The 27,959-nt window shown below is 35.1% G+C and overlaps 1 protein-coding gene across 1 annotated transcript in view; it reads left to right on the top strand.

Annotated features, from left to right (window-relative positions):
* The window catches only part of Stk31 (serine/threonine kinase 31), a 65,119-nt gene that overhangs the window by 28,085 nt on the left and 9,075 nt on the right, over positions 1–27,959 (top strand). The window contains 13 exon segments of the mRNA XM_048440313.3: positions 981–1,140; positions 2,047–2,169; positions 7,298–7,477; positions 7,928–8,044; positions 9,323–9,442; positions 10,460–10,591; positions 12,326–12,427; positions 13,501–13,581; positions 18,084–18,209; positions 19,011–19,136; positions 19,293–19,379; positions 20,998–21,147; positions 22,558–22,680. Of these exon segments, the coding sequence (XP_048296270.2) occupies positions 981–1,140; positions 2,047–2,169; positions 7,298–7,477; positions 7,928–8,044; positions 9,323–9,442; positions 10,460–10,591; positions 12,326–12,427; positions 13,501–13,581; positions 18,084–18,209; positions 19,011–19,136; positions 19,293–19,379; positions 20,998–21,147; positions 22,558–22,680 (1,627 nt within the window).

Here is a 27,959-nt window from a genome sequence, read left to right as displayed (position 1 = left end):
GGATTGTTCGGCAAGCTTAAAGGGGTGTATTACCTGGGGTCCCTAAGACCAGTCTGACTTCCAGTCCAGTTGAGGGGCTAGGGTCTCTAGATCTGGCTTGTGCTTAGGTAAAGTCAAAGTCTGCTTCTGAAGTTAAGGCTGGGATATGGAATTCAGGGGAGGGGCTGCAGTCTGGGGTTGTTGGACAGGTTTTAAGGAGTTTTAGCTGACGGTGAGCAGTGTCTTACCTAGGGTCCTTAGGACCACTCTGGTCTCTGGTAAAGTTGCAGGGCTGTGGGCCCTAGTGTGCCGCCCAGGGAAGGGGATTGAAGGTTTTATTAATATGAACTTATTATATTTGTCTAAAAAGTGTTTTTATTTGTAAAATGTGAAGAAAAGGAACTAAGTAACCAGTCTTATACAGCATTTATTCAGTAGTTCTCAAAGTCTGTTAGAATTTGTAGGTTTTTGTGTTAATGGGGGTTATGTTATTGTTAGACACAATTTGTCCCTCTTTCCTAATGCATGGATTAAACAGTTGTTAAAACAATCTAATTTTTTTTTCCATGCTCTATTCTGGATTTAAAACCAATGATTCGGCCAGGCTGTGGTGGTGCATGCCTTTAATCCCAGCATTAAAGTCATCTTTCTATACATTCAAGTCTGATGCCTGTGGAGGCCAGAAGGCATCTACTCCCCTAGAACTGGCATTACAAATAGTTATGAACTGCCATATGGGTGCTAGGAACTGAATCTTTGTCCTAGCAAGAGCAAGCCTCTTTAACCATTGATTGACCCATCCCTCTAGTTCTACTCACAGTTTTTAATTAGAACTTTGCATTGTAGTTACATGCGGTTTTCTGTAAAGTTTTAAAAATTATGTAGTCATAGACCAGTGTTATAAATAGTAACTTTCAGATGTTTTAAATGAATTTTTTTCATATGAACTTTGCAATTTCTTGATGTTTTCCCTTTTCCTTTTTCTGTTTGTTTTTTACTAGACACATTAACATTAGTATTCGTTTTGGTAATGATCTTTCGGATGCTATGGAAGTGTTGAATGAAGGCTCCTTTACTACTCTAGAATCTTTGAATGAGTTAGAAAAAATTTGGGCTGAATATAATGTGGCTCAGGAGAAGATCAAAACTTGTCATGATGAGGTGGGTTAAAAATTTTGTCTCCTGTGTTTGTTTGTTTATTTTTATTTTTAAAAATCTGTTGAAATTTTTAAGAAAGCAGAGAGTCTGATACTGTAGTGATACTTTGTTACAGGGGAAGTTAGGGTAGGTAATTGGCAACTATATACATGGATAACAAAATTTTTTCCTTTTCTGTGTTCATATTTAATATTCAACTAACTTTATATTCCCCTGGAAATCTGATAAAATGTTTCAACCATGTTAATAGTCAAGATTGTTTATGGTAAATATTCCTGAATGATAAATTGTATCTGCATTAGGAAGAACCATAAACACCTAATGAGTATTCTTACAGCTGCATATGTCCTTCACAGGTACTAGAAGCTAAACCTGTGGTGGAGGAGTTAACAGAAATACTGACTTTGAGGGTCTCATATAGGGTTTTAACTAGGGCAACTTCTAAACCTGCTAACATTTAATGTAATTAAGGAGGTCCATGAGAGCCCGTAAGAATAACAAATGTTTATTGAGAAACACAATAAGAAAGCCGCTGTCTTCCTCTACTCTGTAATTACACTACAACATGGACCTTGAGTTTTGGTCTGAGTAGTGTGTTTTATGTTACTACAGTTGGACTCTGACACATTATTATGTACTGGCTAAGGCACTCAGTGTTGAGAGGTAGTTTGCATGAAGGAAGGAGCATGGAGACTGAAATCTTTCTAGGAAATTGTATACTTTTTATCCCAAAGGAATAAGTTCATCATGGCAAAAATAATGGGGGAAAATGAAATTAACAAAATTGTTGAGCTTAAATGTTATGTTTTAAGTGTGGTATTAAGCTTTAGAACTCACTATTGTCCACATAGGTAAATGTGTGAAAATACCCGATGTCTAATAGTGACTATTCTATTTTCCTTCCTTCAGAATGAAGGTAGTGTTTTGATCGCTAAAAGAAATGAAGTGCAACAAAACCTGTTCATGGCTGTTGATGTTTTTATTCTGGAAGTAGATGAGTTACCACTTGATAAACGCTTAAAAACATTGCAGGTTTGAATTAAAATATATTAAATATACATTAAAATTAAACTTATTCTTTAAGAGATTGAATCAGTACTAGCCTTGATATTTTAGATAGTACTGATAATTGTATCATTTTTTCTTCTTTGCTGATTTTTGGTTTTTAATGGCATTAAAATTTATATTAGCTTGTTTTATTATTATTTATTTTCACATAAAACATTTTGATCCATATTCTCCTCCACTCTGTTTTCCCAGATCCCTCACTATCTAATTCAGTGTTTTTTTTTCTCTCTTAAAAAAGATAGAACTCTACAAACCATAACAAAAAAACCCCACAAATCTATGGAGACTGTTTTGCGTTGGTCAGCTACCCCTGAGCATGAGGCCTGCTCTGGTGTGTGACTGATAAATCCAGTGTTACTTCATTGGAGAAAACTGATTTTCTATCTCTCAGCAGGTATCAGTTGCAAGTAACTTATTTGTTAGAGGTGAGATTTTGTGACCACTTTGCTGGGGCTTTGTCTGACTTGAATTTATTCAGGTCTTGTGCATGCTGCCATAGTCTTTGTGACTTCTTATGTATACCAGCCCTCTTGTGTCTGAAAGTGCTGTTTTCTTGGAGTAACCCACCTCTGGCTCTTAAATCTTTCTGCTTCTTCTCAGTATCACTGAGCCTTGAGGTAAGCCTTAGGATTTGGTAAAGATATCCCATTTAGGGCTGAGTGCTCAAGGTGTCTCACTCTTGCACACTGTCCATTTGTGGGCCTCTGTGTTAATTATCATCTACTGCAAGAAGATGCTTTTCTGGTGAGGAAGAAGAAGCTTCTCTGATGAGGGTTGAGCAATTCAATGACCTATGTCATTAGGCATTGATTTATGGCTATGCTCATTTAGCAGATTGGCAGTGGATTTTCCCCTAGGGTGTATGCTCTTTCTAGTTTTTGGTTTCTGGTTCTTGGCTTCATTAATTAACAGTGTTAGCTGTGGGTTCCACTTATGCAGCGGCCTTAAATCCAACTAAAAAGTGGTTGATTACTCCCATATTTGTGCCATTGTTGCTCCAATATATCTTGCAGGCAGGTTGCTGTTATACCTTGTAAGGTTCATTGCTGGATAAGATTAATGATTACCTTTATTCTCTGGTTGCATGTATAGCATGGTACCATGTATAACACCTTCCAGTATCATGAATGCTAGTTAGTAGAGGTGAAGCTTCTAATTGGGCACTGTCTTTACTTCTCCATGTTTGCTGACATAAGTAAGTGGTATCTTCAGCAATAGGGCCTTAACATCATGTTGTGGAGGACAACCAATAACATTGGCAATAACCTTCAATGTTTGTGGGGTCTGTAAGATCCCTTTTGACAATGACTGCAAGATGTAACCCATTCTAGGTTTAACTTGGTGTAATAATATCAGGTTGGGGTATTGCTTTTCCCATTATATGGTAACACCATTAAATTTCCTTTCATATATTTTAGGACACCTCTAGAATGTACTTAAATGGATTTTCAAAAGGCCTCTCTCCCTCCCCATATTCTCTCCTTTATTCTTGCCCTCCTTTTCTGTCCTCATTTAATCCTCCCATTTTAGTTTCCTCTTTATACCTTTATAACACGGTTTTCTAAATTTCCTTCCTTGGGAGATCCCCTTCTCCCTTCTTGTCATTAATGATCTACTTAACATCTGGATATTCTAAATGGAATATCTAAACCTTAAATGCTAACTTCTAAATATAAGAGAAAACATGCAATGTTTGTCCCTCTGTGTCTGGGTTATCACACTCAAGATGATTGTCTCTGGCTTTGTCTGATTACCTGCTAATTTAATAATTTTATTTTTCTTTCTTTTGTTATATATATATAATATATATATATGTATATAATATATATTTATTTATTTAGCCTGTATGCCTGCACACATACCAGAAGAAGGCACCAGATCTCATTATAGATGGTTATGAGCTACCATGTGGTTGCTGGGAACTGAACCCAGGACCTCTGGAAGAGCAGCCAGTGCTCTTAATCTCTGAGCCATCTCTCCAGTCCCTGTTTTTTTATTTTTGCATCCTGATCACAGATTCCCCTCTCTTCTCTAATTTCATTTTTATAGCAGTTGAATAATATTCCATTGTGTAAATGAACTAGTCTCATCCATTCATCAGTTGATGGACATCTAAGCTGTTACCAATTTCTGGCTATTATGAATAAAACATGGCTGATCAAATATCTCTGTAATAAGATGCAGTGTTTTTTGAGTATATGCCCAAGAGTGGTATAGTTGGATCTTACAGTAGATCTATTTCATCATTTTGAGGAACTTCCACACTTATTTCAATAGTGGCTTATACTAGTTTGTACTTCCATCAGCAGTGCAGAAGTGTTTCTTTTCCTCCACATCCTCACAGCATTTGCTGTCATTAATTTAGTCATTCTGACTGCGGTAAGATGGAATTTCAAAGTTGCTTTAGTTTGCATTCCTCTGGTGTCTAGGGATAGTGAACATTTTTGTTTAAGCGTTTCTCAGTCATTTCATTTTCTGAGAACTCTGTTTAGTTCTATATCCCATTTTTAGTTGGGTTATTTGTTTTCTTGATGTTCAGTGTTAGTTTTTGTATATTTTATGTACAAATTCTATATCAGATTATAATTGGTAAATATATATACCCACTCTGTAGATATAGCTTTGCTAAAAGATGGTGTCTTTTAGTATATAAGAGGCTTTTATTGTAAGCTACGTGAGGTTTTATCCATTAATTCTTGGCCTTAATTCCTGAAGTATTGGTCCTGTTCAGAAAGCCCTTTCCTGTACCAATGAGTTTCAGTCTATTCCCTACTTTTTTTCTGTCAGATTCAGGGTGTCTGATATTATGTTGAGGTCCTTGATCCATAGGTTGAACTTTGTACAGGGTGATAAATATGATTTTATTTCCATTTTCCTACACGAAGCTGTGCCATTTGATGAATACACTATCTTTTCTACAATATATTTTTGGCATCTGTAGGTATGTGGAATTATGTCTTTGTCTTCTTCTTCCTCTTCTGTCTGTCTGTCTGTCTGTCTGTCTGTCTATCTTTTTTTTTTCAGACAAGGTTTCTCTGTAGCTTTGGAGCCTGACCTGGAACTCACTCTGTAGACCAGGCTGGCCTTGAACTCACAGAGATCCTCCTGCCTCTGCCTCCCAAGTGCTGGGATTAAAGGCGTGTGCCACCACTACCTGGCTTCAGTTCTATTTTACTGATCAGTGTGTCTGTTTTTGTGCCATTATCATGTGATGATTATTACTATAAAGAGAGAGTTTTCATACAATTTGAGATCAGTGATAATGCTACCTCCTGCAGTTCTTTAATTACTCAGGATTATTTTAGTGTGTGTGTGTCTGTTTTCTCATATGAATCTGAAAACTGCCCGTTGAGATCTATGAAGAATTGTCTTGGAATTTTGATGGGGATTGCATTGAATATGTAGATAGCTTTTGGTATGACGGCCATTTTTACTGTACTAATCCTACTGATCAATGAGCGTGGGAGATCTTTCCATCTTCTAATATCTTCATCAGTTTCTTTTCTCCAGTGTCTTAAAGTTTTTTTTATTATTTATTTATTATGTATATAATATTCTGTCTGCGTGTATGCCCGCAGGCCAAAAGAGGGCACAAGACCTCACTACAGATGGCTGTGAGCCACCATGTGGCTGCCGGGAACTGAACTCAGGACCTTTGGAAGAGCAGGCAATGCTCTCAACCACTGAGCCATCTCTCCAGCCATTTAAAGTTTTTTTTTTAATCATAGAAGTGTTTCATCTGTTTGGCTAGAGTTAGCCATAAAATCAAATATTTTAAAATCAAATGTTTTTTATATTAAAATCAAATTTGATTTTCATATTAAAATCAAATATTTTAGATTATTTGAGATTTTTGTGAAAGGTGTTGTAACCTGGTATCTTTTGTAGTCTGTTTGCCATTTGCACATAGGAAGGCTGCTGATTTTTGTGAGTTGATTTTGTATCCAGCTACTTTGCTGAAATTTTTTTATATCAGTTGTTAAGAGTTTCCTGGTGGAATTATTAGGGTGACTTGTATCATATTATCAGTATTATCATATTATCTGTAAAGAAAGATACTTTGGGTTCTTTCTTTCCACTTTATATCCCCTTGATCTCCTTCAATTTTATTATTGCTCTAGCTAAGACTCTAAATACTGTATTGAATAGGTATGGAAAAACTGGTCACCCTTGACTTGTTCCTAATTTTAATGGAATTTCTTTCAGTTTCTCTCCATTTAAGTTGATGTTGGCCATGGACTTGCTGCAAACTGCCTTTATTACGTTATGGTGTATCTCTTGTATCCCTGATCCCTCTAGGACATTTATAATGAAGAGCTATTTGATTTTTGTCAAAAGCCTTTTTTTGGCATCTGATAAAATGATTGTGTTTTTTCTTTCCATTTTGTTTATATAGTGGATTACTCTTGTTGATTAAATGTGATGAACTATTCCTATTTCTGTGGGGTGAAGCCTATTTGATCATGGTGAATTATCTTTTTATGTGTTCTTTGATTCACTCTGCAAGGTTTTTGTTGAGTATTTTTGTATCCATGTTCATGAGGAAAATTGCTCTGTAATTATCTTTCTTGCATCTTTATGTGGTTTAGGTATAAGGGTAACTGTGGCCTAGTGAAAATGGATAGGGAAATGCTCCTTCAGTTTCTATGTTGTAGAGTAATTTAGGAGTGTTGGCATTAACTCTTTGGATGTGTCTGGTAGACTTCTGTGCTGAAATTATCAGACCCTGGGAATTTTTAGTTTGGGAGACTTTTAATGATTGCTTATATTTCCTTACAGATATAGGTCTGTTTTATTTGCTTATCTGATCTTGATTTTAACTTTGGTAGGTGGTATATATTGATAATTTCTTTTTGTTTTTTCAGTTTGATAGAGTATAGGTTTATACTCTGTTTTTTTCTTGGTGTCTGCTATTATGTCCCCCTTTTGTTTCTAAGTTTGTTAATTTGAATATGTTTTCTCTTCTTTTTAGTTATATTTATACAATTTTTAGGGGTTCAACATTATGATATTCTGTTTTTTGATTCCTCACCAGTGTTTAAATACTAGCATTCAGTTAATTACTTTAACAAATGAATATTTCTGTCTTTAGGACTTATCAACTTCTTTAGAAGCAGTGTATGGAAAGGCCAAAGAAGGAACTAACTCTGAAGAAATACTTACAAAGTTTTATGACTGGCAGTGTAACAAAAGAGAAGAGTTTGCTAGTATTAGGAGTGAGACAGAGGCTTCTCTGCAGCATCTTGTGGCATGGTTCCAGAGCAGTCAGAAGGTGAGCAGAGCTCCCAAATAGCAAAGTTTGTGGAAGGAAGTAGGGATTGTATGTTTGTTTCAATTCTATCTCTTTCGTTGTTCAATAGCTGACTTTATCTACTTGTACCTATCAGAGTTAAGACTTGGCGGTCAAGTTTTTTTTTTTTTAATCACTTTTGACTTAGGCTGTTTGTTTTATTATATTAAAAATCATGTTGATTTTGTTTCTGTTTTTCTCATTTCATTTGAATTGACCGCTTGTCTTAACCACTAGTTTTCTTCCAGCACACTATGCTTACGTATGTTTTTTTCTTTTCATGTGTAATTTTACGAGGGTGTATCCTTTGTTCTTTTTCTGGAAATTTACTTTTTCTATTTTGTCCATGGTATAGTCTCATACTCCAGGTATAATAAATGTTAAGTGAATTAATTAATTGAGATGTACCATGCTTTTATTTTTGCAAATAAGGTTTTTGATCTATCTTTGGGTGAGTCACTGACTTCAGAAGACATGATTGGTAATATTGATGAAATTCTAGAGAAGACAGAGTCATGTGTCTGCAAAGAGCTGGAGATATCTCTCATTGTGAGTAACAATGTTATTATTGTTTTCTTTGAGACAGCAGTTTTATTTGCTAGCTAGATTGTGTTAACCAATAATATGACTTTTCTTATTAGAATTAAGACTAACATTCACCTTCACTTTCTTCTTTATAGGCATGCTTGAAACAGATACACTGTCAAGGTCCAATCCAATTCAGCTTAGTGTCCTAATTCTTCACAGGATAAAACTTTGATTTTAATAGGATGTTTCACATTAAGGAAAACTAATATTTAATTCTAGGAGACCTCTCCTTATTCTACATGGGTTGACTTTCCGTACAATTTGACTTCTGAGTACAACATATTGTTAGGAAAAATCTTAAGACAGGCCTCTCTGCTGGCACAAAGAATTCCAGTCAAACCAGATTAGACTGAATTAAAAATGCCACTGTTTAATAAATGGAGCACTCTCGGGTGGCTGGGAGCTGGGGTGGCGGGGAACAGAGGGAGAGAACCCAAAACCACATGTTTCTTTTTCCAGCGTGAGCCTAAGTAGTCTGTGGGGAGGGGTCAGCGCTTGGCAGGCTGGGAATTGGAGTCCGGACCAATGCAACTCCCAGGCCAGTGGCTGGGGTGACGCTTACAACTTAATATTACACAATATCCAGTGCATTTAAGAATATATGCAAAAATCTTGTGAAAATTAAATAAAATCTGGGCAAACTTTATACATACATTCATTAGAACACCTTTATTGTGTATAATCTATATTGCTCTTTCAGTGGAAAATAAGTATAGGTGTTGAAGAGTATTTTGTAATCTAGGCCTTTAAGCCTTGCTTACCTGGGACACTTACTCAGTTTTTCAGCCTGCTTTCCAAAGTCTCAGTGGTAATGTTTTCCATTTTCTTTCTTTTTTGAAATTTTATTTATAAATTAGGATTTACTGTAGTTCTCTATTATTACATAGTTTTTGTTGGTTTTATAAGACTTGATTTTAGAAGTTGTTGGTGAGAGACAGTTTCTAAAAGTAACTTTATAGTGTTGAAGTTTATTTATTATTTGTTCTTTTATTTTATTTTGTTCTTTTATCAGGACAATATGGATTGTCCTGATATCCTTTCAGACAGCTTCAGAAATAATTTATAGTATATTTAGGATAGCATTTTGCCTATGAGCATCTTTGATTCTGTCTACAAAAAGATTTGAGAGATAATTTGTATTGGATATAGCAGTTTTCAAAGACATTTTTATTTGGAAGTTTATTCATTGTTGTGAAAAGTTTTAATCATTTTGTTGTTCATGCATATTCTTTTGTCTAGGAGCAAGGTGTTGTAGACAAGGAGATTATTTTAAGTACATACAGTCAAGTGCTACAGATGATCCATTCTGAGGAAAAGTTCATTGCCACCCTGCTAGCCAAGTACAAGGATAGTGTTGAGGTTGGATTTTGCTTTCTCTTATTGGTCTTATGAACTGATACTTTTTTTTCTAACTTGGGTGAATTTTTCTCAAGTAGTTTAATATTCAGTGTGTTAATTAGTACTCATAGAAAAATGATATAGCCATTGTTGCTTTATATAATTGACTTCACTATAAAATATGAATGGCGATTTTTGTTGATAATATATATTTCAATGAGTCTTGGAATAATTGAGTTTCTTCTGAGTTTAAATTTAAAGATATCTTTGTCATCATTTTCTGTGTAGCAGATTTGTTGTAGGAAATTTGCTATATGTAGAAAGTTAAGAAAAAACTTTGCTTTTAATACTTTTAGTGTAAGAGATAGACAGTATTCTCCTGTGAATGGGCACATTTATCAGGTATGAATACACATGTGTGCTTTATAATGTATTGTCTTGTGAGCACTTTTGAAGGTATTTTCATAATTTTACAGTATATTGTGGCATTTTGCCGTATGATAACAATTCTTTACTGTCCTTTTGGATGTTTTCATTCTTACATAAACATATAGTTATTTAACTGTGTATGTTGGATGTTGAAGGTATTTCTTTTTTTATCATATAAATAATGCTTTACAAATCTTTGAACATATCTTTATGTATTACTTTTCAGATTCCTTTAATTTATAATTTTTAAGTTATAAGGAATGAACATTATTGAAACTTGATACATATTGTCAAACTGCTTTTGAGAAGGATCATTTCAACTTAGATCCTCACTGTAAATTTCAATTTGTATAATGTTGGTATAGAGTGTCTAATTTCATGCCTCAGTTGAATTGAAGAGTATTTCCTTTGGTACTTTGAGCACTGAACCTTAGATTCTTCTAAACAGAAATGTGGTCAGTTAGGAAACTCAGTTGGTTGCATTGCCTTGTAGACAGTTATAGAATTTTCTTAATATTCACTCTGAACTCAGGTACTTGCAAAATAATGATGTTTGGTGACTGTTGTTTCATGTGTTTGAAAATAAGGTAATTCTTTTCTCTTATATAGTTTAAAAATCAGATCATTGACTGTTTAAATAAGAGCCCCAGTGTGGATTACTTGTTGTCCATTAAGAAGACTTTGAAAGGCTTAAAAGCTCAACTGAGATGGAAATTGGTTGAGAAGAGTAATTTGGAAGAAGTAAGGAAAAAATTGCTTCTAGCTAATGTGTTTTTGTTTTTAATTTTGGTTGAACTATTTCATAAAGCTATGTATAAATACTCTCTAAAACCAGAGAAGTAGTGTATTCATATTTTTATTATGTATGTTTATTTTTTAAAAAATTTACTTATTTTAATTACATTATTTAGTGTGTATGTGTGAGTATGTGAGTGTGTCTATACCACTGTGACATGTGGATGTCAGAGAATAACTTGTTAAGAGTCAGGTCTTTCTGTCATGTGGGTCTTGAGAACTGAACTCAGGTGTTTTGACTTAGAGGCCCTGAACCATCTCACAGGCCCCAGTAATTTATCTTTTTATCTCTGTATATGGAAATAAATTTGAAATGACATTCATACTGAAAACATGTGTCCTATGTAACTAAATATTTAAAAAAATTAAATGTTTTACATTGCTACCATGATTTTTAGTAACACAAAAATTGTAGAATTAATTTTTAAACTCTTTTTTTCCCTGTGAACTGTTAGAATGTCTGTTATAATACAAACCTACTACATTTAGGATGTAGGATAGTCTCCCATGGTTTCTTTTTCTGTGTGTGTGTGTGTGTGCTCACATGTATATGAAAGTCAGAGGACAACCTTGGGTGTCATTCTCAGGCACTGTCTACCTTTATTTTTATGTTTATGGAGATAGTATGTTATTGGCTTGGAGCAGTTAGGTTGAGCTCCAGAAACCCCTGTCTGCCTGCCTAGCGCAGGAATTGATGGGTCACGCTGTGAGCCTTTTTCCTGGAGATTGAATTTAGGTCTTTGACCTACAAGGCGAACACTTTACTGTCGTCCCATCTCCAAAGGTAGAGTTTTGTGACAAAGTATTTTTAAAGATCATGCTCTCTTTTGTAAACTTATTTAACACTGGTTATAGTATTTTTGACAAGTTTTAAAAATAGTTTCATATAATAGTAGAGCTGGAGGGATTAGGATTTTCTAATTTTGACTACACTTCCTTTTTAGGCTTGAAACTTTATGAATAAACTAGTAATTCTCTGAACTTTCTTGAGGATTTATTTATGTACAGAAGAGATCTGAAGTATGTTTTCATGCAATGTGATTGTGTTTTTTCCTCTTCTTAGCGTGCAGTTGGCAGCAGAATGGGAGCTATTTCATAACTAATTGCGGCTTGAGAGGTCTCTGGTTTACTGTAGGCTGTGCGGGAGGGCTCTGTTCTAGTCTCTTCAGCTCCTGGGGAAATAGACCTGACAGAATTGGCACATTTACTGTAGTATTGTAGACATTGTAGATATAATCAAACTTTTTAATGCAGTCATTCCTTTTACGGTACCTTATTTACTAAAACTCCACTGAAGTCATATGGAGTACTTCTGAATCACAGATTTTCTTATAGTAGATAATTTAGATTTTCAGATCTTTTTGTTGTGTATGCTTTTAAAAACCTGATTTCAAGTCAAAATTTCACAGAATCCAATTCAGTTGCTGTTCTTAATTTTTATCTTAATATCAAAGTTAGTTGTTTTTATCTTCAAGAAAATATACAGGAACTTAAAACATATGCAATAATTTTTTATGTTTAAATACTTTTTTATAGTTTTGGGGAAAGTTAGTGTAAAATAAACCGATTTATTTAATGTTAGAAGACCTGTTAGGTACTGAAGGATGAATGCGAACCACAAGAATGATTTACTTTTCATCTAGTGCAATAAGCCTATTGACAACTTTTTCTCTCTGATAGTCTGATGACCATGATGGAACTGAAATTGAGAAAATAAAGCAAGAAATAACTCAGTTGCGCAATAGTGTCTTTCAGGAAATTTATCATGAGAGGGAGGAATATGTAAGTATTTGATTCTCTGAAATTTTAAAGTAGATTTTACTCAGGAATTTGAATTTAAAAACACAGACTTCATATAACCATGTACTAGAGGCATCATTGTCATAGTAATGTTTACATGAATTTTCAAATTAATTAAATATGACAAAATTTGTGACAGTTATACCAATGTGGAAATTTCAGATTATTATAAAGAAGAAGAAAAATCACTTGTAATGTTCTCAGTGTTAAAAGCAGTAAGAAAAATTGAATTTCTTTATAGTTTTTTTTTCTACTTGTTTTTAGAATTGAGCTTTTGCATAGTTTTTTGTTGTTTAAAGCATAGAGATTCTCACAGATTAACACTAACACCCTTTAGCTTAACAAGCAATAAAAGCATGAATGGAGCAGCTTGATCTACCTGAGGGATTGTAACCAGAAAAAAAAATCTCACCTTCGTTTCCACTCTACTTTTAAGTTCTGTGGCCTTAGAAAAATCAGCCAGTCCACTTTTATATGCAATTGAAAGAATATTTCATTTTATGTCTGAGAGATATTATGAGGAAGAGTTAGTTAAGGGACTGTTGTTTAAAGTAAAAATATTATGCAAATAACAGACAAATGTCCAGCTTTATTTACCAAATTCATGTAACTATGCATACCTTTGAATTTTTGAATAAAATCTGGTAAATACTTAGAAGTTTTCCTTAGTAAATATGTTGATACATGACTTTGTAAATACTCTGTTTTCTCATTTGCTTCAAAGGTATGTAGACTTATATACTTACTTTTATCTCAAGGCTTTTAGGATTGGCTTTTATGATTTTCTTCCTAAGTTAAATCATCATTATTTTAAAATGTTACTATGTTCTTAGTTTTGAGAAATAAAAGTTTATTATTAGAATTAAAAATATTTTTATTTTACTTTGAATATGAAGTAGCTCATGTTTTGCTTGATAGTTCTTGAAATACAAGTAAAATTAAGGATTATGTACCTTATTAGATGTAGAAAGGCATATGGTAATAGTTTTTCTGAAGAGCAGTATACCATAATTGAATACATATTGATCTACAGTAGAAATACTTTTTAACTTTAGGAGAAGCTGAATACCTTGACGCAGAAATGGTTCCCCGAATTGCCTCTGTTATACCCTGAAATTGGATTACTTAAGTATATGGTAAGCTTTGTTTCCTCTGAGAATTGCCACCATGCAGAGAATGTAAAAGCCTGGAGATGTTCAGTCATGTCAGTGTCACATCTGTAGTATCTTGCCTATGAAAATACTCCTGATAAATAGTGTAAAGGATTATTAGAGCCTTTTTCTCGAGACTGTCTTAAACCAGGTAGTTTAAAGTAGAGATGTTGATGTGAAGTTTGGTTTTCTTGGCAAGCAGGACTTGAAAGCCAGGAGATTAGCATAATAAATAACTTGAAGAATTGGGAAACTAACTCTCTGAGGGGACTCTATATATACCCTAGTGTTTTAGATTGCCTGGTAGCAACAGAGAACTAGATGAAACACCATTGTTCTCTGCTTTTTAGAATTGCTTCCCAGTTGGGTTCCAGAATCCAACATGTACAAGTTCCTGACATAAAGTGGCATAATATTTGTATATGTATTTTTTTGTTTTTGATTTTTGAGACAGGGTCTTTTTCTTTCTTTCTTTTCTTATCTTTTTTTTTCTTTGTTTTTTTGAGAAAGGGTTTCTTTGTAGCTTTGGAGCCTGTCCTGGAACTACCTCTTGTAGACCAGGCTGGCCTCGAACTCACAGAGATCCACCTGCTTCTGCCTCCTGAGTGCTGGGATTAAAGGCCTGTGCCACCACCGCCCGACCTTGAGACAGGGTCTGACACAATCTGAGCTAATCTTGAACTTGCCATTCTCCTTTGACTCTGCTGTAAGGTCTAGCATTACAGACTTGAGTGACCATATTCTGTTTTTCCACTATATTTTTAAAACATATGTAGAATACTTGTAATACCCAGTAAAATACGTGTTACATAATTAATTAGTAGACAGTGTTTAGTGAATGCATAACAAAAATCTGCAGTTTTGTCTCAAATAAAATTTTATTTTGAATATTTCCATTTAACAATTGATTGGATAAAAGGAAGCAGGATCTATAGATACAGATGCTAATCGTGTTTGTTTACTGAGATTGTCGTTAATGCATGGCCAGGGATTTAATTTAGGCAGAGTACATGCTTGGCCTGCATAAAATCTTTCGTTCAGTTTTCCAGCATTCTGTATTTAATATGAAATACGTATAGTGTCACTCATTTGCAGTGTCAGAACTTTGGAGATAGAGGCAGGAGGATCAGAGTTGAAGGTCAGTCTGGGCTACATGAGACCCTGTCACAAAAAAGTGTTATTAAGTTATGATAATAGCTAAAACATAATCTATAAAATAAACGTGTGAGTTTATTTTCATAAATATGTAAAGTTTCTTAGATCACAGTGTGTGATCCAAGATTTCATCCCTAGAGCATAAAAATAAAGAACGTTCGTTGAACAGTTGTTATAATGTCTTCCCATAATATATTTAAAAATGTTATCTAATCTGGGTATCACAACTTATTATTAGAGTTTCCAAATTTGGGAAACTGAGGCACAAGAATTGCCCTTAGTTTGAAGCCATCCTGACTTGTGTACTGAGTCTTAGGATAGCCTGGGATACTAAGTGAGAGTTTGTCTTAAAAGCCCAAACACGAGTTGGGTGGTGGTGGTAGTGGTGATGGTACACACCTTTAATTTCAACACTTGAGAGTCAGAGGCAGGGGGATCTTTGTGAGTTTTGGGCCAGCCTGGTTTACTTAACTACTTCCAGAATAACCAAGACTACACAGAGAAACCCTGTCTCAAAAACCAAACCAAACTTAAAAACCAAAAAACAAACCCAAGAAAAAAACCTCAGACAAACTTAAAAATCCCCAAACACCAAGACAAACAATACAAAACCAAAACAATAAAAAAATGTGTCTTTCTCCTTGATTCAAGTAACTCTAGCTTTAGAGACTTTCTTGTGTCTGGTGACTGTGTGTATAGCTATATGGAAGTTGAAATTAACTTACTAATTTTATTGTAGAAAATTATAAGAGGTGCAAATCATGCTTCCCAATGACTTTAATATGTTCAAGATGATTTTATGTATATTCCTAGAAATCCTTTGTACTAATTATATATTATTGAAATTTAATAACAACAAAAACAAGAACTAGAAAGCAATCCTATAGTCTTGCCTACTATAAAACTACACTGCAGCAAAACTTTGTCATTGTTTGGGTCTTGTTTAGATATCTGTATTTTGAGAGTTCATGGATTCAGATTCTCTGTCTTTTATAGACTAACCAATATTGCACCAGACTTCCTGGTCTTCTGGACTCTTACAAAATTTTTGTCCCCCTATCTGTGATCGTCCCTGAGCCTTAGGTGTATGAATTGTGTTGTAGATGTAGCTACTAGAGCTGGGCACCCAATGGTCAGCGTTTCTTTGCATTTTGATCAGTTGTGGTTTCAGTAATGATCTTTGCTGCAAAATAAGATCCTTTGATGTGGGGTGAGGGCTATACTTATTGGTGAGTATAAGGATAAGTATTAAGAACACAGTTAGAAATTATAATGGATTGGAAAGTGGCAGTAGTAGTTTCATCCTAATGTTTCAGGATAGCCAAAGCTACACAAAGAAATCCTGTCTCAAAAAACAAAGAAGGAATAAACAATCAAATCTACTGCTAAAGAAAAAAAAATTAGTATTAATGTAAAAATATAAAAAAAGTTAGAATTAAATTTTTTGAAAATCATTTTCACATTTAAGGATGTTAAGCAGGAGTAGAGGTGTCAGGATTACTTTATAACAGTCATAATATTTAGATTTCTCATTATTTTATAACTACTTTCAGTTGTCTTCATTTTAATTTTTAGGAAGTATATGAGATTTTTCAAGAAAGTATTGGAACATGTCTTCTTATTAACCTAAATGGGTACTAGCAATTTGGGGTACCAGCCCCTCAGACCCCTTCAATGTCCAACTAAGGTGCTATAACTGATGAAGGAAAAATATCTAAGGGGATCTGAGGGGAAAACAGGTCAACTCACATGCAATTTCTCCTCAACATGTTTCTTTATTGTTCTCTCTTCCTTGTTCTCTATTCTAATTCTTCTGTCCTGTCTATAATTACTTAGCTCAAATTTTTTGTCTCAATTCTAATTCCAATTCTCTGCAACATTCTTCTTCATCTTCATTTTCCTATTTCTGCTAATTCTTGGGATGCATCTGCTCCAGATTCTGTCCCAGCTTCTGTTAACTCTCTGTTCTTACCAAGCTATAAAGACCCACAAAATCTTGCAGGCATAGAGAGTAACCAGGCAACCCAGTTACACAGACAAGGGAAGTTTATGGCCCTTGGTTCATTGCCAAGCTCTAAGGGCCTTTTAGATCTGCAGTTTACACCATTTACTCTAAACAGTTGAAACAAAGAGGAGAGCAAGCCTTTAAATTATCAGGTTTGTATCTTGATGCCTATCAGAGGCACCAGTGGAGGTTTGTCTTCCTTTGGGCTGTGGGTAGATGGTTAATTATTTTTCTTGAGAGTAAGACACAAGCAGTAAATCTCCTGAACTAAAATCATCAGTAAACTGAGGTGAAGGTGAATGTGAGGAGTTAGGAATCTTTTAATGCACGGTTAGGTTTAGGTCATCATTTTTCTTATCTATAGACCAGTGCATGCCTATTGTTTTCTCTCTATCTGAGCAGCTAGGAATCAGCAGCTTTGACCATGTAGGAATTCTATGTCCTTGGATATCTGGGAATGTCTTAAATGGAATGTTTTTTCCTGGACCCCAAACACTGGCCAAATGCTTGCTAATAAAGATAATTTCAGGAAGGCGGATCTCTATGTTTTCATTGAATAAAGGAGCAAAGACCTGGTAGTGGGATGCAGGTTCCTTGACTGTGTGACTCTCTTCACACATAGATAGGGGATATAATCAGTAAACCCAAATACATAGGGAAAATTTTGCCCAGTAAGTGATCAGATAGTGCTAAACTGTGGGAGATAAATCCCAAATTTGTCACAGATGGGGATAAGCTATGGTGAGAAATCTACAGCAAAAAACAGCCACTTTATTCATAAGGCAATAATTCCAATTCAGTCTTCCAATATATAGTCCCTGACTCTGATGGGTTGACCTTGTGAAATGAGGCTAATTAATTACTGAATGATTCTGTGGCTCATAGCATAACCTTAGTCAGTTCTTCAGTCTGTTCTACATTTACAACAGTGACTGGTAATTACACAATAGGTGATTACACAATTACACAGGAGAAGTCCAAGAGCCAGGTATTAAAAAGAATCCAAACTTTAGCCAGGTGGTGGTGGTGCACGCCCTTAATCCTAGCACTTGGGAGGCAGAGGCAGGTGGAGTTCGAAGCCAGCCTGGTCTACAAGAGCTAGTTCCAGGACAGGCACCAAAGCTACAGAGAAACCTTGTCTCGAAAAAAACAAAACAAAACTCAAAAAACAAAAACAAAAGAGAATGCAAACTTTATAACCATTTTTATTTTTCAGTTAGATTGATGATTTTCATAGCATTTAATATTATGCCCCTGATCATATTGATGATTTAAAACCCTTAAGGAATTTTTTGATTGTCTAAATGTAATAAAAATTTGTGCCTAGAATTCTGGTGGTCTTCTTACTATGAGCTTAGAGCGAGACCTTCTTGACACTGAGCCCATGAAGGAACTTAGCAGCAAGCGTCCTCTGGTGTGCTCTGACGTTAACGGGCAGCCAGTTCTCTTAAAGGTAATTTTAAGTTCTGATTTATGGAAGCTTCAGCAATATAAGGGAAGTAGTGATGTTCAAGAAGAAAACAAACCCAGTATTTCTAACGTATGTAAGTTGACTTGCATGATGATTGTGTTTGAGCTAATTTTGACCTTAAAGTTTCTCTCATTTCCCTAAGAGTACTTGATTTTCTTTTTTGTTTAAACTTACTGCATTTTGTTCAATAGCCTTTAAAAATTCTTGTTTTTTCCTAGATGTTTCTTGAAAGCTTAGCTATGTCACCAGCATAATCTTAATGCTTAATTTCTTTGAAATTTTTATTTTCAAATTTTTTATTCATTTTATATATTTATGTGAATAGTGTTTTGACTACTTGTATATCGTTATTCTGTATGCATGTCTGGTACCTGTATAGGTACTGGATTCCATGGAACTGGAGTTCATACAGTGTGAGACTCCACTTGGGTGCTGGGATCCAAACTCTCATCTTTCACAAGGACACCAAGTGCTCTTAACCACTAATCATCTCTTCAGCCCCTTAATTTCTTCTTGTGAGCTGAGACTGTGCATGAATTTCAGAGGGTCTTTAAGTTGGCCTTAGTTGCTCCATATATGGGGATGTAGAGTAGGCTGCAGGTAGAGTTACTCTTTTTCTTCCATATTATAGTATTCAGTGCACAGAGAGAAGGTACTTAAAATAGAAAAATGGATGCACTTTACCTTGCATGCAATAACCTATCATATTTAAGTTGGAATAATAAATTAGAATGGGATTTTAATGTTGAAGTTGCCAATGTCTTTTTTGTTGTTGTTTTTCAGGGCTATTCTGTGGATGTTGACACAGAAGGCAGGGTGATTCAGAGAGCAGCCTCTTATCATAGAGCTTGTGGAGATTCTAAGGAAGAGTCTGGGTTACTGCCATTGATATTCCTGTTTCTGTGTAAGGTAAACTTCTTAAGTTAATTTATTGAAGAAATAATTTTATTTAAAGTAGTGATTTTTTCTTCTTGATATAAAACAAAAGTTAATAGAATCACTGTATAATGCAAATATATTGGTTAATTGTTCACTTTGAGTTACATTTTCTATTTTGCTTCTTAGTCTGATCCTGTTGCCTACCTGATGGTCCCATATTATCCTAAGGCAAACCTGAGTGCAATTCAAGCCAGCATGCCTTTAACTTCAGAAGTAAGTAAAAATCATTTTCAGGGATGCATTAAATGAGAAACTAACATCTAATATGTAACACCCTGTAGATAGAAGTTTCAGTTCTGCCTAGTCCTGCAGCCATTCTGTCCCAAAGAAACACAGAGGCTTATATTAATTATAAACTGTTTGGCATACTGCTCAGGTTTATTACTAACTAGTTCTTACAACTTGAATTAACTCATAATACTTATCTATATTTAGCCACATGGCTTGATATCTTTTCTCAGTAAGGCATTCTCATCTTGTTTCCTCTGCATCCAGCTAGTAACTGCATCTCTGCCTTTCCTCTTCCTAGAACTCTCCTGGTCTGGTTGCCCCACTTATACTTTCTGCCTCGTTACTGGCCAACCAGCATTTTATTAAACCAATACGAGTGACAAGTCTTCACAGTGTACAAGAGCATTATCCCACAGCAACACCCAATACTACATGCTGTCCTGCACAAATATTTGACCTGCATTCTTTTTCATTGTTTTATCAGCTCTGTACAAGGATTAAGTGACTTGTGTAGAACCTCTTCATCCAGAAGTAGAGCTGAAACTTAAAGTTTGGTCTTTCTGGTTCCAGAGCCCAGACTTAACAACCATTAAGCTGTGATATGTGTAACTGCCTATGACAGTAATTGATACTTTGAAAGTGGCAGCTTTAGATTTTATTATAAATTTAGAGGAGGTTCTGATTCTTCCTATTTAGTAAAATTATTCTCTTCTAGATACTTTATGAGGTGGTTATTCATAATTTAAGTTGCCTTAGGTTGTGTGTATGTGTGTATGTATGTGCATATGCATTTCATGTGCCTGCATGTGTGCAAAGACCACTTATGATGTTACCAGTTACATAGAGTATTACTTAACTTTTCTATTGCTGTGGTAGAATACCATAAGGAAGGCAATTTATATAAAAGAAGCATTTAATTGGACTTAAAATTCCAGGGAGTACATGATGGCAGAGCAAGGCATGATGGTGGGAAAGGTGCGAGCTCCTATCTTGAAAGAAAGGCAGAAGGCAGAGAGCACACTGGGGAATGACTTCAGTATTTTAAAACCTCTAGTTTACCCTGAGTGATGTACCTCCTTCAATAAGGTCATTTTTTCTAATCCTTCCCAAATAGGTCTACCAACTAGGGACTGAGTGTTCAAACAAACATTAACCTATTGAGGTCATTCTTTTTCTTGTAAAAGAAAGCATTTAATCAAGGACTTGCTTAACATTTTCAAAAGGTTATTCCATTATCATCGTGGGGAAAGCATGGTGGCATGCGTGTGACTGGAACACATGTATGAGCGCTACATACATCCACAGGCTGGTGGGAAGAGGGAGGGAGGGAGGGAGGGGGAGAGAGAGAGAGAGAGAGAGAGAGAGAGAGAGAGAGATGCTGGGATTAGCATGGGCTTTTGAAACTTGAGGCCATTATTATTTAAACAACCACACATAGTTAAGCTTTATCTAGCCTTTAATTCTTTGTCTGTGATATATCCTTAATTTGAAGAAAGGTTTATTTCATTTCTGGGACAGTCTTAACAGAGACAAAATTTATACGTGAAAATGAGTTGTCAATTTTCTAAACTTCATCTCTTTCATATATATTTATTTTTAGGAAGCTTTAAAAGTCATGAAAGGTGTTGCCCGAGGCCTGCATACATTGCATAATGCTAACATAATTCATGGATCACTTCATCAAAACAATGTATTTGCCTTAAATCGTGAACAAGGAATTGTTGGAGATTTTGACTTCACCAAATCTGAGGTAAAATATAGTAGTTGCACTGGACAGAAACCTTTTAATAAATAGTTAAACACTTCCACACAAAGTGGTAATGAATTGTAAGATCTGCACTTTTAGTTAAGGTGTGCCATGTTGTACAAATAGTATCTGTAACAATCATCTAGATTGTGATGAGTGTTGTGTGTTTTTGCCATAAATACAGAAACAGTCCGACCTACTCAATGGTATTGACAACATTGATCATTATTTTTCTTATCAGAAAACACTTGCTAAAAAAACACGTAAGAACCTCTTTCTGTTTGTGCACCGTTCTCTCACAGATTAAATTCAGATATACATACTTTTCTATTATTAATATAGTACATAAGTATAAGACTGAAAACCATGGGTGTTTTTGTTTAGTTTAAGTCTAGGTTCAGCTACATAGCTTAATTTGGTGCCATATTATCTCCCAATAGGCAGTTTGTAGAGATAACAAAGTCCAGACAATTAAGAGAATGTGATACTCTTATTTGTATATATGGAATAGGCAGTCTAGAAATACAGATAATCACAAGGGAGAAATTTCCTTTTTTAATTTTAGTTGACAAAAATATATGTTTATTATATATAGCCTGTTGTTTTGAAATATGTATATAATATAAATGACTAAATCAACAATTCCCATTTAAAATACAACAACTTTATTGTGGTAGAGTTAACACAGTAGAAAATGTAGAATTCAGTACTGGTTTTTAGCATATTCATAAAGTGGTGTATTGATTGCCACTGTCTAATTCCATTTTTATCACACCCCAAAGTAGTCACTGATTAGCAGTTAATTTTCATTTCTGCTTTTGTTCAGGCCTTGGAAACCAGTAGTGTACTTTGTGTTTCTGGATTCACTTATTCTGTAATTTTATAAAAGTAAAATTATGTAACAGTTGACCTTTGGTGAATCACTTTTGTTACTTAGTGTAACTTTCAGAGTTAATGTATGTTGTTGCATGTTTAAGGATATAATTCTTTTTATGACCAAATGTATTTAATTGTATGCATATGCAATACTTTGGTGTTTGTTTTCATTAGTGTATAGTTATTTGGATTTACACTTTTTTTGATTTACTTAAGACAGCGTCTTACTGGGTAGTAACTGTTGGCTTCGAACCATCTTTGTAGCACAGGTCTTGAACTCACAGTGCTCTTCCTGCCTCAGCTGAGATTACAAGTCTGTATCCTCAAGTCTAGCTGTAGGCTTATGCTTTTCTGTTATATGAATTTGTTATTATGAATTGTGCACTAACTGAAACATTAGTGTACCAGTTCTTTGTGCAGATATTTTAGAGGTAAACAATGAAATATTTCAAAAGAACTTTAAATTGAGAACAGAGGCGTTCACACAAAGCCCTCAATTGTTTTGTCTCTAAAATGCTTACACTATTGTTTTTGTAGAGTCAGCGAGCTTCAGTGAACATGATGGTTGGTGGATTAAGTTTGATATCACCTGACTTGAAAATTGGGAAACCTCCTTCTGCAAGTTCAGACTTATATGCTTATGGCTGCCTTTTGTTATGGGTATGTTGCTTTAAAAAAAAATCAGTAATTTACATACGTTTCAGAATGTAAAGGGATAAATGCAGTGATTTTTCAGCCATTTTTCTGGATGAAGAATAATGGTGTAACTTTAAAAAGTAAAATTTGTTCGTGGATATGGATATGTGTGTGTTATGTTTGTGTGGGAGTACACATATACCTGTGTGTTTGCATGTAGGGACCAGGGATCAACTTTGGTTGAGTTACTTAGGTGTCATCTGTTTGGTCTGTCATTGTGCTGCAGGAGCTCCTTCTGCTCCTTCAGTCAATAGCCTTTAAGAGACCACGAAGCGTGTGCTGTGGGAGCTCCTTCCGCTGTCATTGTTTAGAGCTTGCCAAGTACACGCTAGGCTGGCTGTCCAGTGAGTTTCAGGGACCTGCCTGTCTGCCTTCCCCACACTAGGATGGTAGGTATGTGCAGTCAGACCCAGGGTTTCTTTTTCTACAAACATGGGCTCCGTGGATTAAACTCAGGAACTCATACTTGGGTGGCAAGCACATAGCCATCTTCAGGATTAGAACTTTTAAAAAAGTTCTTTCAATCATAGACTGTTAATACCCTTTTTACTACTATACACCTTCTATAATTTAGATGGATACATATTATAGGCATTACATTATTCTTAGTTTTTTATAGTCAGTATTGACAGTGAAGATTTTATTTTATAGTAATGTAGAAGAAATCCATGCATGTGTGGAAAATAATGCTAAATGAGCACTAGGTATATTTTTGCTTTTATTGTATACTAGATGTTACCCATTGCTTGAGAATTGAGTGATTGGGGACTGGAAAGATGGTTTAGTGATTGAGAATTTGAGTGGTTGAGTATTAGGAAGTTTATCTGTTCTTCTAGTGAACATTATACTGGTGCCCAGAGGTGCCCAGGGATGAACAAGTGTTTTCTATGAGGGGTCAGCTCATTTCATTTTTAGACTTTATGGCATGGTATGTGTTGTCAGTATGGAGTTATTCTGCTATAGTTCAATGCATAGATCAGCTCATTTAATTTTTAGACTCTGTGGCATGGTATGTGTTGTCAGTATGGAGTTTTTCTGCTGTAGCACCAATGCATAAACAGAAGAATGTGACCTGTTCCAATAATAGTTTATTAGTGAATGTTGAAATTTGAATTTTATGTAGCTTTCATATCTTATTAAATAATATTTCTTTGATTTTTTTCCTTTAAATATTTAAAAACATAAGAACAATTTTTGACTTATAGTTTGTATGGAAAAACAGATTTGGGGCAGAGGTTATAGTTTGCTAGTACAGATGAGCAAAAGAAAGAATCATTCAATTTAAAAGCAAAGAAATGAAGCCATGTTTATTTGCAGATAAAATGGTTAACAATGTAGAATATTTTTAGGAATATACATAAAATCTTATAGAACTAACATGTATATATCAAGGTAACAGTTTTAATTACAGTGTAATTATCTTTTTTATATGCTAGTAGAAAATAGGAAATTTAAAATTATAAAAATATGGCTCAGAGAGATGATTCAATGCTTATAAGAACACTTGTTCTTGCAGAGAACCTGGATTTGGTTTTCAGAAACCATATGATGGCTCACAAACCATGAGTAACTCACATTCTAGGAGATCTGACATTCTCTTTTGACTTCAGCAGGCAACAGGCACATGCATTTCATACATGCATACTTGCCCATATGGGTAATTATTTTGAACATATTTTGTTTTCTATATACTTGATAAAATCTCTTCATAACTTTTTCCAGGTTTTAAATAGATTGTGTTCTGATTATTAATTTTTTCTTCAGGTGAGTTCTTTAGGAGCTTTTAAATATTGGGTCATATCATCTGCAGATGGATAATTTAACTTCTCTAATTTTGTATTCTTTTTATTTCTTTTCTTGCTTTATTGCTTTGTCTAAGAATTTAGCACTGTATTGAATGAAAGGGTTGTGAGTAGACACCCTTATCTTCTTGATTTTTAGAGAAAATGCTTTAATATTATATAAAATAAAGTAGGGAAGTATAAAATATTTAAACAAGTATAGACTACTCCATCTAAACAGCTACAGAGTACAGATTCTTCCCCCACCCTGTAAAACTTTGTCTATTCATTTGTGAAGATATCAAACAAATAATACCTTCCAAATCACATCAGTTTTCATGCATGTGACATAATCTCACTATTTAACCTCCTGTAACTAATTTCCTCTTCGGTTTGCCCAATATCTTTTGTGTTATTTCTCTTTGATGTTGCTATCAGGGTGAATTGCTGGAGTGGGACTTAGCTCCACATCAGCTCATGACTGCTTGCATTTGTCTGAAGAGTTGTATATTTCACATTTGTGTTTAGATTTTCTCAGATCCTTATGTATTCAAGATAGTAATCCCATTTTTTTCTCTGAAGGCCATTGGAAAGTGAGCTCTTCTCTGCCCTTCCCTCCAGGGCATCCATGACCACTGCCCAGCTGAATTCTTGCTAGTATTTTCCCATGTAGATTTGGAGCTCTTTGGATGTAGAAACTACCCTCTAGCTCATACCTGCTGAGCCTGTGTTTTCACTCATTGTGCATTTACTGTCACCAGAAGCATCCTGCTCCTGCATGTGTGGGTGTGGGAGATGCTGGGGATAGGCATTTAGAGTTGTGTCTGGGACTCAGAGAGTGTAGGAAACAGCCCAAAGTCTGTGCTGAGGGAAAAGGCACAGGCAAGTAGTGGCCCTGTGTGCTCTCCGCCTTTGCCTTCCTGCTCATAGTCTTATGTAGCCACTTTGGCTCCTCCTCAGGTCAGGCTGCTTTCCTTTCAGCTTTCTTACATTTCCTGCCACATAGACCTGGGCTTTCCAGGTCTGTTCAAGTCCTAACCAGTTTACTGAGTCTCTAACTTCTCAATGTTACTGCTTATTCAGGCAGTGGAGATGGGGGAAGGCCTTTGTGGCCTGAAAATATAAAAATACAGCCACATCATTGATAAGTAATTTAGAAAGTACGAAGGCTCTTGTTTAGTATCTGTCTGTTGTACAGATCACTGATCTCCTGTTTTAATCTGTATTTTCATAGATTGCCAAATGGAATACTCGGAGGAAAGGTAGGAAGGGAAATGGTGCTGGGATGAAAAGTAAATAAATTTGAAAAATGTAATTAATTAAATAAAGGATACTCATTGTACAGGGTATACTATAGTGTTAATTATTGTGGGTATGAGTGGAAGGAACAAAAGGAGAGTAAGACTAGTGGTTAATATTGGATTAATGATGAAGGAAAAACAATAGGAAAAATGTAGAAGCTAACTCAATTTGGGAAATAACCAGGTTAGCTAAAAGATAAACAATTATATTTTTATTTATTATAAGGGGAAAATGGGTCCCAGAAAGCCACACGCTAACTTGGTCCCACCTCTTAAAGATAATTGTTAACAAGGCTTCCCTATCACCTCCCCCTTTTGTCTAAACAAGAGTGATCCAAACCCAATACCAAACTATATGCAATAGGAACAGATATCAAGTATAAAATTACAAACAACACAGACAATATTAAGCAAGGTACACATGGCAAATGTTTTAATAAACATTTTATTTCAAAGAGTCTAAGTCTTGCATCAGAAATAAGCTTGGCTAAATTATAAGAGGAAGGTAACTACAACTTTCTAATCTTCAACCCCATTGAAGTCCTGAGAAGGGAGATAATATTACTTGAGTCAAGCAGTATATGACAGAGACAGTTGGCTACCTGAACAATCACCCAAAGTCTCATTTGCAGTGTTGAAGCAACCAACTTTGGCTAAGGCCTACAATAACTGATAGACCATTTTCAGTGGCAGGGAATTTTTCAGAACTGTCTTACCCTGTCTTGGAAAGGTTTGGCAGTTATTTTCCTTATGTCCTACTTATCCAGTCTGGATTCCATGTACTTTGTCAGTGGTTGAGCCATGGGCAGTTCCTTGCCCAGAGGCCAATTGTGCCAAGAAGAAAACAAACTCCGAGTGGAGTGTCTTCGGTGCTGAACATTCTCTCAGGAATAGATTGGTGCTGTCAGGAACAATCATGTCTCATGTCAACAGAACCCTAAGTTATTTAAATGCCATGTTTTACAGGTCCTTGAAGTGGTTGAAGATTATCGATCTAGGCATAATATAGTCTCTGTGTATCCAAAGAACCTAATTAATCTGACTATATATATAAAACAAACATGAACAACTATTGACCTGTAATATTTGATACCTGCATAACTTAAAGACTAAGACTTCATGTCAGAATATTAAATAATCTGTAAACAAATGTGCAGCAAATGAGGTCAGTGACCTCAAAATGTAAACAATGTATAAGTATCTTGATCAGAGGTAAGAATAATATATAATGCAATATGAAAATATATCCTAAAAGTTGTATCAATATACAAAATGTCCTAAACAGAGGTAGGAACATGCATGTATACAATTTGACAGAATAACTTTGCATAAGTGTACAAATATTGTAAACAGAAATAACAAGTATAATTTGAACTTGTATCAATATACAAAAACTATACCAATGTAAATTATCCATAAATAATAGCTCACAAGTATTCACTCTATTATCCACTATTATGATCCCCCCTTTTTTTCATTTTTGAACCTACATAGTTTCCACCCCAACCTTCTACCTGATACAAGCAATAATCAACAACCCCCTAAATGGTGTTTAGAGAGAGAGAGCACCTGGGCCGTGTGTCCATTATTCTCCAGGTCCCAGAAAGCCACACCCTAACTTGGTTCCACTTCTTAAAGATAATTGGTTAACAAGGCTTCCCCATGAAGAAGGAATAAATAAAGAGGGATGATGTAAGGATTAGAGAGTAAAAGCTAAAGGTAGGATGGAAAGAAAGAAATGCAGTCAGACAACCTAAAATAATTCCAAGTTCTGAGGGGTTGGAGACTCTGTAAACCAGGTTAAAGTCATTTCAAAGGAAAATTAAATAGAAATTATTAGGGAAAGAAGGAATAAAGTGGTAGGAGGTCAAATAATAGATGCTAATCCATTAGTGAGCATCATTGTGTCAGGTCACAGATGGTAATCACCCCTGTTAGTCTTCAGGAGTCATGTTGACTGCTGGCACACCTCTGAGCTGTCCTTCCCAACACTGAGTGTGCTACATCTTGATATCTATAGATATTTTGTCTTTCACCATGTTTCTACCTTGCTGCTTATTGTGCATATGTGCTTCACAGTTTTTTCCTTGTAGACTAGACGTATTTGATGGTAAGGTTTCAGCATATTGTCCTGTGACATTGGCTTTGAGTTTCATGACAG

Source organism: Myodes glareolus, chromosome 6 (genome assembly GCF_982192425.1).
Source record: "Myodes glareolus chromosome 6, mMyoGla1.1, whole genome shotgun sequence".
Classification (NCBI taxonomy): Eukaryota; Metazoa; Chordata; class Mammalia; order Rodentia; family Cricetidae; genus Myodes; species Myodes glareolus.
This window is presented reverse-complemented; position numbering and strand designations above follow the sequence as displayed.